Source organism: Panulirus ornatus, chromosome 68 (assembly GCF_036320965.1).
Source record: "Panulirus ornatus isolate Po-2019 chromosome 68, ASM3632096v1, whole genome shotgun sequence".
Classification (NCBI taxonomy): Eukaryota; Metazoa; Arthropoda; class Malacostraca; order Decapoda; family Palinuridae; genus Panulirus; species Panulirus ornatus.
Window position 1 is genome coordinate 23,473,441 of NC_092291.1, and position 17,965 is coordinate 23,491,405.

The following is a 17,965-nucleotide window of genomic DNA, read 5'->3' on the forward strand; positions in this document are numbered from 1 at the left end:
CCCTCCCATATAATTTACCAGGAATACTCAACAAACTTATACCTCTGTAATTTGAGCACTCACTCTTATCCCCTTTGCCTTTGTACAATGGCACTATGCACGCATTCCGCCAATCCTCAGGCACCTCACCATGATGATAGAGTGGCAGATATAGGGTGTTTTGGTCGAGGTGGTGTGCAAAGTGAGAGGGTTAGGGAAAATGATTTGGTAAACAGAGAAGAGGTAGTGAAAGCTTTGCGAAAGATGAAAGCCGGGAAGGCAGCAGGTTTGGATGGTATTGCAGTGGAATTTATTAAAAAAGGGGGTGACTGTATTGTTGACTGGTTGGTAAGGTTATTTATATATATATATATATATATATATAAATATATATATATATATATATATATATATATATATATATATATATATATATATATATATATATATATATATATATATATTTTAAACTATTCGCCATTTCCCGCATTAGCAAGGTAGCGTTAAGAACAGAGAACTGGGCCTCTGAGGGAATATCCTCACCTGGCCCCCTTCTCTGTTCCTTCTTTTGGAAAATTAAAAAAGAAAGAAAAAAACAAGAGGGGAGGATTTCCAGCCCCCCGCTCCCTCCCCTTTTAGTCGCCTTCTACGACACGCAGGGAATACGTGGGAAGTATTCTTTCTCCCCTATCCCTAGGGATGATATATATATATATATATATATATATATATATATATATATATATATATATATATATATATGTATTCCTATGAGTCCACGTGGAAAATGAAACACGATAAGTTCCGAAGTGCACTTTCGTGTAATAATCACATCATCAGGAGAGACACAAGAGAGAAATATAACAGTCAGTTGATATACATCGAAGTGTGTGTGTGTGTGCGTGTGTGTGTGTGTGTTAGAAGGAGATGGAGCGAGTGTTTTGAAGGTTTGTTGAACGCGTTAGATGATAAAGGGGCAGATATAGGGTGTTTTGGTCGAGGTGGTGTGCGAAGTGAGAGGGTAAGGGAGAATGATTTTATAAACAGAGAATAGGTAGTAAAAGCTTTGCAGAAGATGAAAGCTGGCAAGGCAGCGGGTTTGGATGGTATTGCAGTGGAATTTATCAAAAAAGTGGGGACTGTGTTGTTGACTGGTTGGTAAAGATATCTAATGTATGTATGACTCATGGTGGGGTGCTTGAGGATTGGCGGAATGCATGCATAGTGCTATTGTGCAAAGGCAAAGGGGATAAAGGTGAATGCTCAAATTACAGAGGTATAAGTTTGTTGAGTATTCCTGGTAAATTATATGGGAAGGTATTGACAGCGTGGGTGAAGGCATGTACAGAGCATCAGATTGGGGAAGAGCAGTGAGGTTTCAGAAGTGGTAGAGGGTGTGTGGATCAGGTGTTTGCTTTGAAGAATGTATGTGAGAAATACTTAGAAAAGCAAATGGAATTGTATGTAGCATTTATGGATCTGGAGAAGGCATATGATGGAGCTGATAGAGATGCTCTGTGGAAGGTATTAAGAATATATGGTGTAGGGGGCAAGTTGTTAGAAGCAGTGAAAAGTTTTTATCGAGGATGTAAGGCATGCGTACGAGTAGGAAGAGAGAAAAGTGATTTGTTCTCAGTGAATGTCTGTTTGCGGCAGGGGTGCGTGATGTCTCCATGTCTGTTTAATTTGTTTATGGATGGGGTTGTTAGGGAGGTGAATGCAAGAGTTTTGGAGAGAGGGGCAAGTATGCACTCTGTTGTGGATGTGAGTGCTTGGGAAGTGAGTCAGGTGTTGTTCGCTGATGATACAGCTCTGGTGGCTGATTCGTGTGAGAAACTGCAGAAGCTGGTGACTGAGTTTGGTAAAGTGTGTGAAAGAAGAAAGCTGAGAGAAAATGTGAATACGAGCAAGGTTATTAGGTACAGTAGGGTTGAGGGACAAGTCAGTTGGGAGGTATGTTTGAATGAAGAAAAACTGGAGGAAGTGAAGTGTCTTAGATATCTGGGAGTGGATTTGGCAGCAGATGGAACCAATGAAGCAGAAGTGAGTCACAGGGTGGGGGATGGGGGCGAAAGTTCTGGGAGTGTTGAAAAATGTGTGGAAGGCGATAACATTATCCTGGAAAGCAAAAATGGGTATGTTTGAAGAATAGTGGTTCCAACAATGTTATATGGTTGCGAGGCGTGGGCTATAGATAGATTAGTGCGGAGGAGGGTGGATGTGTTGGAAATGAGATGTTTGAGGACAATATGTGGTGTGAGGTGGTTTGATCGAATAAGTAATGAAAGGGTAAGAGAGATGTGTGGTAATAAAAAGAGTGTTGTTGAGAGAGCAGAAGAGGGTGTTTTGAAATGGTTTGGTCACATGGAGAGAATGAGTGAGGAAAGATTGACAAAGAGGATATATGTGTCAGAGGTGGAGGGAACGAGGAGAAGTGGGAGACCTAATTGGAGGTGGAAAGATAGAGTGATAAAGATCTTGAGCGATCGGGACCTGAACATGCAGGAGGATGAAAGGCGTGCAAGGAATAGAGTGAATTAAAACGATGTGGTATACCGGGGTCAATTGATTGAACCAGGGCATGTGAAGCGTCTAGGGTAAACCATGGAAAGTTGTGGGGCCTAGATGTGAAAAGGGAGCTGTGGTTCGGTGCTTGCATACATGACAGCTAGAGACTAAGTGTGAACGAATGTGGCCTTTGTTATCTTTTCCTTGCGCTACCTCGTGCTCAAGTGGGGGAGGGGGTTGTCATTTCATGTGAGGCGGGGTGGCGACGGGAATGAGTGAAGGCAGCAAGTCTGAATTATGTACATGTGTATGTATGTATATGTCTGTGTATGTATATATATGTATACGTTGAACTGTATAGGTATGTATATGTGCGTGTGTGGACGTGTATGTATGTATATACATGTGTATGTGGGGGTGGCATTCTTTCGTCTGTTTCCTTGCGCTACCTCGCTAACGCAGGAGACAGCGACAAAGTATAATAAATAGATAGGTATATGTGTGTGTGTGTGTGTGTGTGTGTGTGTGTGTGTGTGTGTGTGTGTGTGTGTGTGTATGAAGGTGAAATCACACTTCAGTAGTTCATACTAATTTGTTTAACATGTAATTTTTCTATACATGTGGCTCGACATGTTTCGTGGGGACAATCCACCTCATTAGGTGCCAGTATTTAACAAAGTTATTCAAATTACACACACACACACACACACACACACACACACACACACACACACACACACACACACACACACACACACACACATGATAAGGGCAGAGGAGACTCTCAAGTGAATTCTAGGGATATGGAAGACTCCCTGGTGAATTTTTAGAGACATGGGAGACTCCCGGGTGAATGTTAAGGGCAGGCGAGATTCCCTCGTAAGTGATGAGGACAGGAGAGATTCCCATGTAAATTTTAGGGGCATAGGAGACATCCAGGCGGAAGATGAGAACAGGGGCATAGTTGACTTCTAGGTAAATGATGAGGAATATATGATACTCCCAACTGATTGTAAGGGCCATGGAAGACTCCCAGCTAAATGATTAGATCAGGAGAGATTCCCAGATGAATGTTTAGAATATGGAAGACCCTAAAGTGAGTAAAGTGTGTGTTAGGGGTATGAGAGACTCTCCTGTGAATGATGAGTACAGGGAAGACCCCCAGGTGCATGTGGGGGAATGAGAGACTTCGAGGGAATCATCAGCACAGAAGAAACTCCGAGGTGAATGTTAAGGGGTCTGTGAGACCCTAAAGTAATTGTTTAGGGCATGGGGGACTATCTGGTGAATGAGAGGGAAAAAGAAACTCCTAGATGAATGGCATGGGTCCTTGAAACTCCAGGTGGATGATAAGGACAAGGGAGATTCCAGGTGAATATCAGGGTAGTGGGAGACTTCCAGGTAAAAACTTAGGACAGGAGAGATTTCCAAATGAATGTTAAGGGGATGGGGGAGACTCAGGTAAATGTTAAGGGTAAGGAGAGGCTAAGGTGAATGATGGGTACATGAGAGACACCCAGGTGAATGATGAGGATGAAAAAATAATAGATACATGTTAAGGGCAAGACATGGGAGATTCCCAGGTGAATGTAAGGGACTTGAGAGACTCTAAGGTGAATATTAAGAACATAGGAGATTCCCAGGTAAACTACAGAGACAGAGGAGACTTCCAGCAAAAAGTTAGAGGGTGGGAGACTTTTAGGTAAATATAGAGAACCGAGGAGACTCGGGTAAATCATGTAGGTGGGGAAGAATCCCTGGTGAACAACGATGGAGACGAAGGAGACTTTCAAGAAAATACTGGGGACAGGTTATAATTCTAGGTGAATGATCAGGGGAAGGGGGAGACTTCCAGGTGAATGAGAGTGACAAACGAGATCTTCATGTAATGGATGAGGACGGTGAGATTTCCAGGTAAATGATGGGGACAGCGGAGACTACCAGGTGAACGATGGAGACAGGGAACCCGACTTCCAGGCGAAAGATGGGGACAGGAGAGTCTTCCAGGAGAATTATGGAGACAGGGGAGAATATTCCAGTCGAATGATGGTGACAGAGGGAGACCTCCAGGTGAATGGCGGGGACAGAGGAGGAGGAGGTTTCCATGTGAATGATGGAGACAGTGGTGAAAGATACGATAGGGTAGACTAGCAACTGAATGATGAATCCAGGGGAGATTCTCAGGTATATGCTGGGAACAGGAGAGACTTCCGAGTGAATGATGGAGCAGGGGAGACATCCGGGTGAATTTTAGGGAAAAGAGGGACACCTCTGGGTGACTCATGGGATAGGTGAGATTTCCAGGTGAGTAATGAGGACAGGAGAGATTCCCAGGAGATTATTAGAGGTATGGGAGAATTCTAGGTGAATGTTGAGGACAGGGGGAGACATTACAGGGGTGTGTAGGGGAGAATCCCGGGTGAATGATGGGGACAGACGAGACTTTCAAGTGAATGTTAAGGGATAGGTGAAATTTCCATGTGTTTGGTAGAGCCAGAAGACACTTACGGGTGAATGATGGGAAGAGGAGAGACACATAGGTAGATGAAGGTGACAGCTTAGACACCTTAGGTAAATACTAATGGCGTTGAGAGACATCCAGGAGAATGATGAGGACTGAAGAGACAAACAACTGAATATCAGCAGCTGGGAAACTTTAAGGTAAAAGATTGGAACAGGGGAAAATTCCCAGGTCACATAGTTAAGGGAATGGGAGACTTTATGTGAATGATGTGTATAAGAGAGAGTCCAGAGTAATGTTAGTGGCGCTGGAGATTCTTAAGTTAACATTGAGGGCTGGGAGACTTCTAGGTGATTGATTAGGACAGTGGTGTCTCCCAGGTGTATGTTAGGGACAGGTGAAGCTTCCAGGTGACTGATGGTGACAGAAGAGAATTCCAGGTAAACGATGGGGAAACGAGAGACTTCCAGGTGAGTGATGGGGACAAGGGAGTCTTCCAGGTGAGTAGTGGAGAGAGGGGGAGACTCTTGATGAGTGATGGGGATCGGAGAGACTTCTTAGGTAAATGATGATGAGGACAGGGTAGTTTTCCAGGTGAATTATTAGGGCAAGAGAGGTCACAGGTGAGTGTTATGCATGGAAGAAACTTGGGTGAATATTAGGGGTATGGAAAACTTCCAGGTGAATATCAGGGGCATGGAAAACTTCCAGGGGAATATTACGGGTATGAAAAACTTCCGGGTGAATATTAGGGGCATGGAAAACTTCCAGGTGAATATTACGGGTATGGAAAACTTCCAGGTGAATATTAGGGGCATGGAAAACTTCCAGGTGAATATTAGGGGCATGGAAAACTTCCAGGTGAATATTACGGGTATGGAAAACTTCCAGGTGAATATCAGGGGCATGGAAAACTTCCAGGTGAATATTAGGGGCATGGAAAACTTCCAGGTGAATATTAGGGGCATGGAAAACTTCCAGGTGAATATTAGGGTCATGGGAAACTTCCAGGTGAATCATGGGGTCAGGGGGAGACTCACAGGTGACGGATGAGGAGAATGGAGTTTTCCAGGTAATCAAATGATGACAGAGGAGAACCTCAGGTGATTAATGAAGAAAAATGGAGATTCCCAGGTGAATGATAGTGACAGGGGAGACTTTCGGGTGAATATAAGGGCATAAGAGACGTTCAAGGAAGTGCTCAGGGAAAGGGTGACTCGTAGGAAATGGGGAGATATCCTGGCGAGGTGAATGATGGGAACAATAGAGAATCCCAGGTGAATGATGGGAACAATAGAGAATCCCAGGTGAATGATGGGAACAATAGAGAATCCCAGGTGAATGATGGGAACAATAGAGAATCCCAGGTGAATGATGGGAACAATAGAGAATCCCAGGTGAATGATGGGAACAATAGAGAATCCCAGGTGAATGATGGGAGCAATAGAGAATCCCAGGTGAATGATGGGAGCAATAGAGAATCCCAGATGAATGATGGAAACAATAGAGAATCCCAGGTGAATGATGGGAGCAATAGAGAATCCCAGGTGAATGATGGGAGCAATAGAGAATCCCAGGTGAATGATGGGAACAATAGAGAATCCCAGGTGAATGATGGGAACAATAGAGAATCCCAGGTGAATGATGGGAACAATAGAGAATCCCAGGTGAATGATGGGAACAATAGAGAATCCCAGGTGAATGATGGGAACAATAGAGAATCCCAGGTGAATGATGGGAGCAATAGAGAATCCCAGGTGAATGATGGGAACAATAGAGAATCCCAGATGAATGATGGGAACAATAGAGAATCCCAGGTGAATGATGGGAACAATAGAGAATCCCAGGTGAATGATGGGAACAATAGAGAATCCCAGGTGAATGATGGGAACAATAGAGAATCCCAGGTGAATGATGGGAGCAATAGAGAATCCCAGGTGAATGATGGGAACAATAGAGAATCCCAGGTGAATGATGGGAACAATAGAGAATCCCAGGTGAATGATGGGAACAATAGAGAATCCCAGGTGAATGATGGGAACAATAGAGAATCCAGGTGAATGATGGGAACAATAGAGAATCCCAGGTGAATGATGGGAACAATAGAGAATCCCAGGTGAATGATGGGAACAATAGAGAATCCCAGGTGAATGATGGGAACAATAGAGAATCCCAGGTGAATGATGGGAACAATAGAGAATCCCAGGTGAATGATGGGAACAATAGAGAATCCCAGGTGAATGATGGGAACAATAGAGAATCCCAGGTGAATGATGGGAACAATAGAGAATCCCAGATGAATGATGGGAACAATAGAGAATCCCAGGTGAATGATGGGAACAATAGAGAATCCAGGTGAATGATGGGAACAATAGAGAATCCCAGGTGAATGATGGGAACAATAGAGAATCCCAGGTGAATGATGGAAACAATAGAGAATCCCAGGTGAATGATGGGAACAATAGAGAATCCCAGGTGAATGATGGGAACAATAGAGAATCCCAGATGAATGATGGGAACAATAGAGAATCCCAGGTGAATGATGGGAGCAATAGAGAATCCCAGATGAATGATGGGAACAATAGAGAATCCCAGGTGAATAATGGGAACAATAGAGAATCCCAGGTGAATGATGGGAACAATAGAGAATCCCAGATGAATGATGGGAACAATAGAGAATCCCAGGTGAATGATGGGAAAAATGGAGACATCGAAATTAATGTTTGGGACAGGTAAAGCTTCTATGAGATTGATGGGGATAAGAGAGACTTTAAGGTAGATTATGAGGACAGGAGAGACATCCTGGTGAATGATGGGGACAAGAGAGACTTCCTGGTGGTTGATGGGGACGGGAAGAAACTTCTGGAGGAATGATGAGGACTGGAAAGACTCCCACCTCAATGAAAGGGATAAAGAGACTTCCAGGTCAATGTTGATGGCATTGGAAGACAGCAAGGTGTAGGATAAGAACTGGAGAGACTCGTAAGTGAATGGTAAGGGCCTGGGAGACTCGAAGATGAAACACAGGGACAGAGGAGATCCCAAGTAAATTCTAGGGAAATAGGAGACTGAGTACAGAGGAGACTTTCGGGTGAATGTTAGAGTCATGGGAGACTCTGAAAGTTAACTGTAAGGGCTTGGGACACTCAAAGGATATTGACTGGGACATAGGAGTCTTCCAGGTGTATGTTAGGAGCTTTGATTCTCCCAGGTGAATGATGAGGACGGGGAGACTGCCAGGTGAATATTGGGGACATGGAAGACTTTCAAGATAATCTTAAGGGCCTGGGAGGCTCCAAGATGACTGATTGGCAGAGGGGAATCTCTTATGTATATATCAGGGCCATATCTTACTTCTAGGTGAATGATGAGGACAAGGGAGGTTCCCAGGTGAATGATGGCTACAGGAGATATTTCTAGGTGAATGATGAGAGGGTAGACTCTCAGATGAATGATGGGGACACCGGAGACACTTCTAGGTGAATTATAGGGTCAGGGGAGACTTCTATGTGAATTATAGGGTCAGGGGAGACTTCTATGTGAATTATAGGGTCAGGGGAGACTTCTATGTGAATGATGAGGACATGGAAGACTCCCAGGTGAATCATGTGGGCAGGGGAGACTCCCTCATGAATGACCGGGATACATGAGACTTTCATGTGAATGATGGGTACAGGTGAGCGTCCCAAGTGACTGATAGGGACAGGGGAGACTCTCTGGTGAAAGATAGGGACTAGAGAAAAATCAGTCCCAGAAATTCCTTTGAACATCATTATTCTCGCACTCGCCAAAACACATGGCGAAATGCAAACCGTTCTCAACCACACATACTCCGCTTGTGATAGCCTTGGCTTTATCGTTTCTAGAAGAGCTTTATAAAATCAAGGTCTTCAAGTGAAAGCATTGGCAATGGTAGGAGAGGACCATCTAAACTGGATATTGAGGAGAAACCCATTGATTATATATCTCCTTGAAATACCTTGGTATCTCAGCCCTAGGTACTTGCGGGTGGTGTGCTTAAACTGAATTGACGATAGACTCGGAGCTCTTAAAGTTGTTGAAGGATAACAGTCCTAGTTACAATGCAGGTTTGGTTTAATCCAGTACTTGCCTTGTACGATATCTCTCATAGATTACCACGCATAATAGCAAAGATTTTAAAAGACTGAAAAATGCAGATTGTATTCTTAAGAATCATATTTGGCTGGCTGAAGACCACCGAAATACCCAACATGTGGAAGAAACTTTGGTATACCTAGAATTGGGGATCAAATAATTTGAGATCATATTTATGATAGGACTGAAACCTCGACCTGGTGATTCTGATAATGTATCTAAACAAAAACATATTTGAAAATAGTTCCAAATCACAGCCAATCGCATGACAATGCTCGGTGTACCTGACTTGTACAAAATTAGGAAGCAGCAGCAGCATTTCCTGTCTTCCTGGCAGATAATTTGAACTTATACAGAAAGTCTAAACAGCAAAGAGCATAGTCCAGTGTACATACTTGTACTTACTGACCTCTCACTTCTGCCATTGGTAGGGCAGGATATATATATACTGGTATTATGATTCAACTTATCATAGAAAAATGTTTGAAAACACAGTTGGGCATTTACTTTACCAACTGATTTGTCCTCCATAATCATCGTTCTTGAACTTATAGAAATCACCACCACAGACGGTTAAATTACCTCCGATTCTTCACCCTCACTAGCTACTCTTGCCACCTTGAGATCAGAATGCAACATGTTGGACTCTGAAGCCAGAGACAGATGCTCAAAATTCATTGGTCAAGGGATTCAAATCAAAAAGTGTTATGGATTCCCTCTCATATAGGCCTCCGGGAGCACGACAAAATTGGTGCTTTAGCCGATCTAGCGCTTGGTATTTAAAGAAGCTTGTTGAAACGTTAGGTTGTCGATCATGAATCGCAAAACTGTTTCAAACAAAATAGGAGAGTTCAGATAAGCACAATTAGAAGCATATTCCGTCACGGTGAAATTTGTAAAGTAAATCATGTATATGGGGAAGGTAATAAGCTCGGGACAACTACAAGATGTTATAACTGCTAGATTAAGGCTAGGCTCTGGGTACTACTGGCTCTTTGGCCTATCTGGAGATGTTCATCATGTGAACTGTAAAGTGTGTGGTGAGGGATTTGGACGCAAACTAGAACACCATGTCTTAGAATGTGAAAGAAAATAAAGCCTTTTAGAGATAGGTCTAAACAAACCATGCAATTAGGGCACAAAACGATATTGTCAATAACAAGGTACCTAAAACTCTAAGACTCGGTCCATTTGTTTCAGCCAATCGGTAAATTTCAAGACGTGGAAGACTGGTATCTCCTATCATGAACTGATGTCGTAAAAGTTTTTTTTTAAGTGAGTAGCTTCCCAAATGGGATCTGGCAAAGATCCTTTGTGACCACTGTAATCCTCTTGCGCTACCACTCACAGGACGAGCATGGGGGGTGCACAATAAACTTGCCGGGGACATCGGCGGAAATCAACCAGCCATTTGAATGTTGAGAACCTGGAAGACCCAAGTGAATATGATGAGGACAGGAGGGACTCGCAGGTGAATGTTAGTGAGTATAGGTTATACTCTAGTGAATGTTAAGGGCATGGGAGGTACTTCAGGTAACTTATGAGGTCAGGAGAAATTCCCAGGTGTATTTCAGGTCAATGACAGGGACAAAGGAGGCTTCGATGTGAACGAGGGAAACAGGGGAGACTTCCAGGCGATTGATGAGGACTAGGGAGATTACCCTTGTGCTGTAGATGGCATGTATCCTTGTGGTGTGGTGGCATGTATCCTTGTAGTTTAGGTTGCATGTATCCTTGTGGTGTAGATAGCATGTATCCTTGTAGTGTAGATGGCATGTATCCTTGTGGTGTAGATAGCATGTATCCTTGTAGTTTAGGTTGCATGTATCCTTGTGGTGTAGATAGCATGTATCCTTGTAGTGTAGATGGCATGTATCCTTGTGGAATAGATAATATGTATCCTTGTAGTGTAGATTGCATGTATCCTTGTGGTGTAAATGGCATGTATCCATGCGGTGTAGATGGCATGTATCCTTGTGGTGTAAATGGCATGTACCCATGTGGTGTAGATGCATGTATCCTTGTAGTGTTGATAGCATGTATCCTGGTGGTGTAGATGACGTGTATCCTTGTAGTGTAGATGGTATGTATCCTTGTGATGAAGATGGTGTATATAGTTTGTCACTGTTTGTGTAAATAGTATTTTTTCTTATGTTTGCCGGTGTAGAGAGTGTATATGCTTATCACTGCTGGTGTAGATAGTGTATAGCCTCATCACTGCTGGTGTAGATAGTGTATAGCCTCATCACTGCTGGTGTAGATAGTGTATAGCTTCATCACTGCTGGTGTAGATAGTGTATAGCCTCATCACTGCTGGTGTAGATAGTGTATAGCCTCATCACTGCTGGTGTAGATAGTGTATAGCCTCATCACTGCTGGTGTAGATAGTGTATAGCCTCATCACTGCTGGTGTAGATAGTGTATAGCCTCATCACTGCTGGTGTAGATAGTGTATAGCCTCATCACTGCTGGTGTAGATAGTGTATAGCCTCATCACTGCTGGTGTAGATAGTGTATAGTCTCATCACTGCTGGTGTAGATAGTGTACATTTTCATCACTCCTGATGTGGATAGTCTGCAGCCTCATCGCTGCTGTTGTGGATAGTATACATCCTCACCACTGCTGGTGTAGACGCTGTGTCCGTGTGGATGATGTTGGTAGAGGGAATGTCTTCACGGTCCTCACCTCCTCATACCTGTGACAGGCACAACAAATTGCACCTCACCCCCACCCACTTGATGAGCTACCTGCTGCTGCTTCCACCACCACCACCAGCAGCTCCACCAATCACGAGGGTTTTTTTTTTCCCCTAAACCAGTGTTCCTCCCACGAATCCATCCAGAGAAGCTAGTGTGAGAGACTGAGCCGCCTCGGATGGAAGGTGCAGTTCGAATGAACTGCATGTCTTTCCCCCTCCTCCTCTCACACACGCGTGAACAGCATTCCTGCCAAATGAACACTGCCTCAGGCGAAAGGTTGCTTAGAAATTCCCCAGAATTACTACATGATGTTCTTCGCGTCGCTTCCTTCATTGTAAATGAACAAAGGCGGGTCTTCCGGTCTAAAAACATAATCGATCTTTTGACAGATACAAAATTGGATTTTCATGAAAAAAAAGATTCTTTTTTTTTTTCTTTCTTACGAACAACCCGATTTTATTATCACGAATGCAAACTCAAATACGCACTAAAGAATAAGAAAAAAAATGGGGTTTTAGGAACATGTAATTCTTATTTCTATAGACACAAACTCAGCTTTTTACGAACACGAACTCGGACTTCAATAAACACAACCCGTGCATTTTCTACGAACAGTAACACTATTCTTTTCTTTTTAACCTAAGCTTCTCTGAACTGAAACAGTACAGCAAAAAATCAGTACACACACACACACACACACACACACACACACACACACACACATTTATACAAATACATACATATCATTACAAACACAGCTTTCACATTTCTACAAACATAAACTTAGATACATACAAAAGCCCTTTAATCTAACCAACACAAATACGAGTTTTCTACATCATAAAGAGAAGATGGAGACTTCCTAATAGCCAATTCATAACATCCATATACCCATTTATCGATCAACTATTCAGGAAAGATGAACACCTAGGTTGAGTATGGGCTGACTAGTATGCCCAGGATTCGAACCCAGGCTTGTGAGGAGACCTTACCTTTTGTGACAGAAGAAATAACTTTCTTAACTAGGACCTGCAGACGAGGTACGGTGGAGGCCCCCAAACCCACACGTCAGGACCTGCTCACGCTTGCGGTCGCTCGGGCTCCAACTTGATATACGTGTTCGACAAAAATCCCATTCCGCTTCTCTTCAGCTGACCACGTCATAAAAGTTTCTAATATCGTAGAAATTAGAAACTATTCAGAATGATTAAGATTATCAACTGCTCTGATGCGCTGAGGTACTTCGACGTCAGGTACCACATCCTCGCGGCGACGCTGATGGTGCTGCTGTTCGCGGTGCTGGAAAGTTTCCTGCAGAAGAAGAAGCCCCTCATCAGGTCGGAGTTCCGCCTCCTCCACAAGGTCTACGCGATCATGATCTACGTCGTGGCGTCGCTCTCTGACCTGTACCTCTTCGGGTTAAGTGGAGAGTGGACGTTAACGTTGACGCGGATCATAAACGTCTTCTTCTTCATCAGGATTATCCTTGTGTTCCTGCATGAGAACCGGCAGGAGGGCTTGGCGACGTTCGTCGAGGCCTGGCTGATGGTGCATACCATCTGGGAGATAAAGATCAACACGTACTTATACGGGTACGAGTTCTTATCCTTGGTCAGACTGGGGTACTACCATACAGTGCAGGAGTTCTACGACTTCTTTGGCAGACGAGGTAAGCTCCTGCGGATTGTCGTGGGTACCTTAGTTGTTTTCACAGTTATGGCCAGCATGGTGGAGTTTGCTGAGGAGACTCGTGTGGGTAAGTGTGTTAATGAAGAAGACATCTCCCCGGGCTCCTCCTTCTCTTACCTATATATGACCCTTGTTTCCGTCTCCACGGTAGGGTACGGGGATATAACACCTGATATACATGGCTCTAAGATACTCGTCTGTCTGTTTTTCCTGACAGCGATCCCCTGGCTACAGAAAAGAATCAGTCGCACACGATCCTGCATGAATTGGGATTTTCTTCATATGCCAGATGAAAGGTCCCGTACACTGCTGTTGTGGAGTGGACCAATTGATAAGTTATCGAAATTCTTGATGGATTTCTCAAAAGGTGAAGCTGAGGTGTTGGTTGTATCCGAGACTGAGGAAACAGAGAAGTTGAATATGAAAAATGTAACTGTCCTCCATACACCTGAGGTCACGCCCTCTATCCTGAAAAATCTGCTGAGAGACAATATCCCTGGGCGTCACGACAGGGTCATCATTGTCAACAGTAGCGAGGTGGACGCATCGCATGCTGATTCCCGAGTGTTAAAGTTAGCCACGAAGGTAAAGGAAAGTGCTCCACACGTAAGCGTCATTGTGCACGTACAACTCAGTAGCACTTGCAAGGCTATAGAGAATCTCCGCTGGTGGCAACCTTCAGACCATATTGTTTGTACAGAACAACTGATGAATGCACTGGTAGCCCAGACTGTTGCTGCTGCTGGAGCTGCTTCACTGTTCTGTAACCTAATCACTCCTCAGCACAATAAGAGGACGGGGGATATCAAATGTGTCAAATGGTTCATGGAAGAGTACTTCCGTGGAGAAAATCTAACCTTATGCTCCTCAACCAGCACCTTCCCCAACGCAGAACTATTCTCGGAAGCAGCGAGCGATGCCTACAGTAAGGGACTCCTTTTGTTGGGCTGCTGGAACTTAGAGCAGTGGCAGATGCTGCCATACGTTCTTCCAGCAAAGACAAACAGGGTTTATCTCGCTCCACCTCAGTATGTGACAGAAAAGCAGTGGGTGGACACTGGAAGTCTAACTCAAATAACATCTCTTTCCAGTACTGGGGAAACGGAATCGTTTGTCATCAGTGATGAGAAAAAGGTTTACGAGATCAAAGCCGATGGCGATGCAAAGAATGTGCAGGGTACGAACGATACGTCTCCAGCTGTCTGGGTCCTGAGAAAAAGACCTTCCTCCTCAGAATATAGTAATCTGTCTTCCCTTCTGTTTGTCTCTGCGCATCTAAGAAAGAAGCTGCCAGGTTCACGTCTCGTCACCAACATCGTGCACAGTTCACCATCCAAGTTGGATAGTATCGCATTAGATCCATACTGGCACGTGGACGACGTCAGCGAAGATATCATTCCCTCTGCCATCAGATACGCGCACCAGTTCCGCATGTTATATTGTATGTGGAAGCGTCTACTGGAAGATGGCAATATCGTCGAGGTAAAGGTAACAGCTGAATGCACGTATGGGTCCCTCTTCAGGCCCTTGATACGTCGGAATATGTTACCTTTGGGCGCTTGTGTTAGAATGAATGACTTTATGTGCAATCTGTGTAAGAAAGACTTCGAGATTGCCTCGCCAAATTGGTTTCCATTTACCAACCCTCATCCAGAACTTCCCTTAACACCCGGAGACAAGGTCATCGCCTTGATAACCCAGGGAGGAGAGGAGATAACAACTGCCGAATGGGACTCGTGGTCAGCAGCAACAGCAAGCCCTGACTTCACCTGAGGATGTGGGCTGACGTGTAATTGTGGACATATTATCTAATGACATTTTTCGTATATATGCTTTCATCATCTCTATCCTGGATGAAACTCTTACATAGTTTACGAGTAAACTCTTGGACATTTTAAACTATTCTTCCACCTTCCCCTTGAGCATAGTTGTACTTGCACGGAACATCTACCTTCATCTTGCCTAACTTACTTTTCCGAAATTGTAATCGTCGAGTCAACTCTTCCGTAGTTTTTAAAAACTTTTCATCTTGTCTTCTTGCAGCTGCTGCTTCGAGTTAGTTTTCAAATTCATGAAAATATCAATTCTCTTATTGGAATGTAGACTGATGTATATTTTCCTCGGCTATTCATGAAGGGTTTACATTGTTTTTTCTATAGTTACATGATTAAGTACGATGGAGATTAAAGAAACTTAATGTAGAGTATATAGATTTCAATATCCATAAGTGTGTATACTATACGGTTGTAACGTGGATTTCATACGCAGAAGTGTGTATGATGCGTGATTGTTGCCTAGTATTCACATGCACAAGGATGTATAACGTGCTGCTGTTGCGTAGGCTTGTATGTAGGGTGGTGAATGTGGGATGTAAAAGTTTGCTAGTCTTGGAGGAGCGTTCAGCGATTTACGTCTGTTCGGTACACTAAGAATGCAAAATATATATATATATATATATATAAAAGAAGAAACAGAGAAGGGGGCCAGGTGAGGATATTCCCTCAAAGGCCCAGTCCTCTGTTCTTGACGCTACCTCGCTATCGCGGGAAATGGCGAATAGTATGAACAAAAAAAAATATATATATGTATATATTTTATCCCTGGGGATAGGGGAGAAAGAATACTTCCCACGTATTCCCTGCGTGTCGTAGAAGGCGACTAAAAGGGGAGGGAGCGGTGGGCTGGAAATCCTCCCCTCTTGCTTTTTTTTTTTTTTTCTAATTTTCCAAAAGAAGGAACAGAGAAGGGGGCCAGGTGAGGATATTCCCTCAAAGGCCCAGTCCTCTGTTCTTAACGCTACCTTGCTAATGCGGGAAATGGCGAATAGTTTGAAAAAGAAATATATATATATATATATATATATATATACTTAGTCGCTCTCTCCCGCGTTAGTGAGGTAACTCAAGGAAACAGACGAAAGAATGGCCCAACCCACCCACATACACATGTATTATACATAAACGCCCACATACGCACATATACATACCTATACATTTCAATGTATACATACATATACATACACAGATATATATATATATATATATATATATATATATATATATATATATATATATATTTATTCATTTTGCTTTGTCGCTGTCTCCCGCGTTAGCGAGATAGCGCAAGGAAACAGACGAAAGAATGGCCCAACCCACCCACATACACATGTATATACATACACGTCCACACACGCACATATACATACCTATACATCTATACATGTACGCATATATATACACACACAGACATATACATATTTACGCTTGTACATAACTCATACTGTCTGCCTTTATTTATTCCCATCGCCACCTCGCCGCACATGGAATAACAACCCCCTTCCCTCTCATGTGTGCGAGGTAACGCTAGGAAAAGACAACAAAGGCCACATTCGTTCACACTCAGTCTCTAGCTGTCATGTAATAATGCACCGAAACCACAGCTCCCTTTCCACATCCAGGCCCCACAGAACTTTCCATGGTTTACCCCAGACGCTTCACACGCCCTGGTTCAATCCATTGACAGCACGTCGACCCCGGTATACCACATCGTTACAATTCACTCTATTCCTTGCACGCCTTTCACCCTCCTGCATGTTCAGGCCCCGATCACTCAAAATCTTTTTCACTTCATCTTTCCACCTCCAATTTGGTCTCCCACTTCTCCTCGTACCCTCCACCTCTGACACATATATCCTCTTGGTCAATCTTTCCTCACGCATTCTCTCAATGTGACCAAACCATTTCAAAACACCCTCTACTGCTCTCTCAACCACACTCCTTTTATTTCCACACATCTCTCACCCTTACATTACTTATTCGATCAAACCACCTCACACCACATATTGTCCTCAAACATCTCATTTCCAGCACATCCACCCTCCTGTTTATGGGTGGGGTTGTTAGGGAGGTGAATGCAAGAGTTTTGGAAAGAGGGGCAAGTATGAAGTCTGTTGTGGATGAGAGAGCTTGGGAAGTGAGTCAGTTGTTGTTCGCTGATGATACAGCGCTGGTGGCTGATTCATGTGAGAAACTGCAGAAGCTGGTGACTGAGTTTGGTAAAGTGTGTGAAAGAAGAAAGTTAAGAGTAAATGTGAATAAGAGCAAGGTTATCAGGTACAGTAGGGTTGAGGGTCAAGTCAATTGGGAGGTGAGTTTGAATGAAGAAAAACTGGAGGAAGTAAAGTGTTTTAGATATCTGGGAGTGATCTGGCAGCGAATGGAACCATGGAAGCGGAAGTGGATCATAGGGTAGGGGAGGGGGCGAAAATCCTGGGAGCCTTGAAGAATGTGTGGAAGTCGAGAACATTATCTCGGAAAGCGAAAATGGGTATGTTTGAAGGAATAGTGGTTCCAACAATTTTGTATGGTTGCGAGGCGTGGGCTATGGATAGAGTTGTGCGCAGGAGGGTGGATGTGCTGGAAATGAGATGTTTGAAGACAATGTGTGGTGTGAGGTGGTTTGATCGAGTGAGTAACGTAAGGGTAAGAGAGATGTGTGGAAATAAAAAGAGCG

At 43.6% G+C, this 17,965-nt stretch overlaps 1 protein-coding gene and 1 long non-coding RNA gene across 2 annotated transcripts in view; both read left to right on the forward strand.

Moving 5' to 3' along the window:
* The window catches only part of LOC139747495 (uncharacterized), a 148,407-nt gene that overhangs the window by 119,887 nt on the left and 10,555 nt on the right, over window positions 1-17,965 (forward strand). The window lies entirely within an intron of this gene.
* Window positions 12,930-15,390, forward strand: LOC139747242 (calcium-activated potassium channel slowpoke-like). The gene has a single exon (XM_071659294.1). It carries the CDS (start codon window positions 12,968-12,970, stop codon window positions 15,224-15,226), a length of 2,259 nt encoding a protein of 752 aa, XP_071515395.1. The 5' UTR covers window positions 12,930-12,967; the 3' UTR covers window positions 15,227-15,390.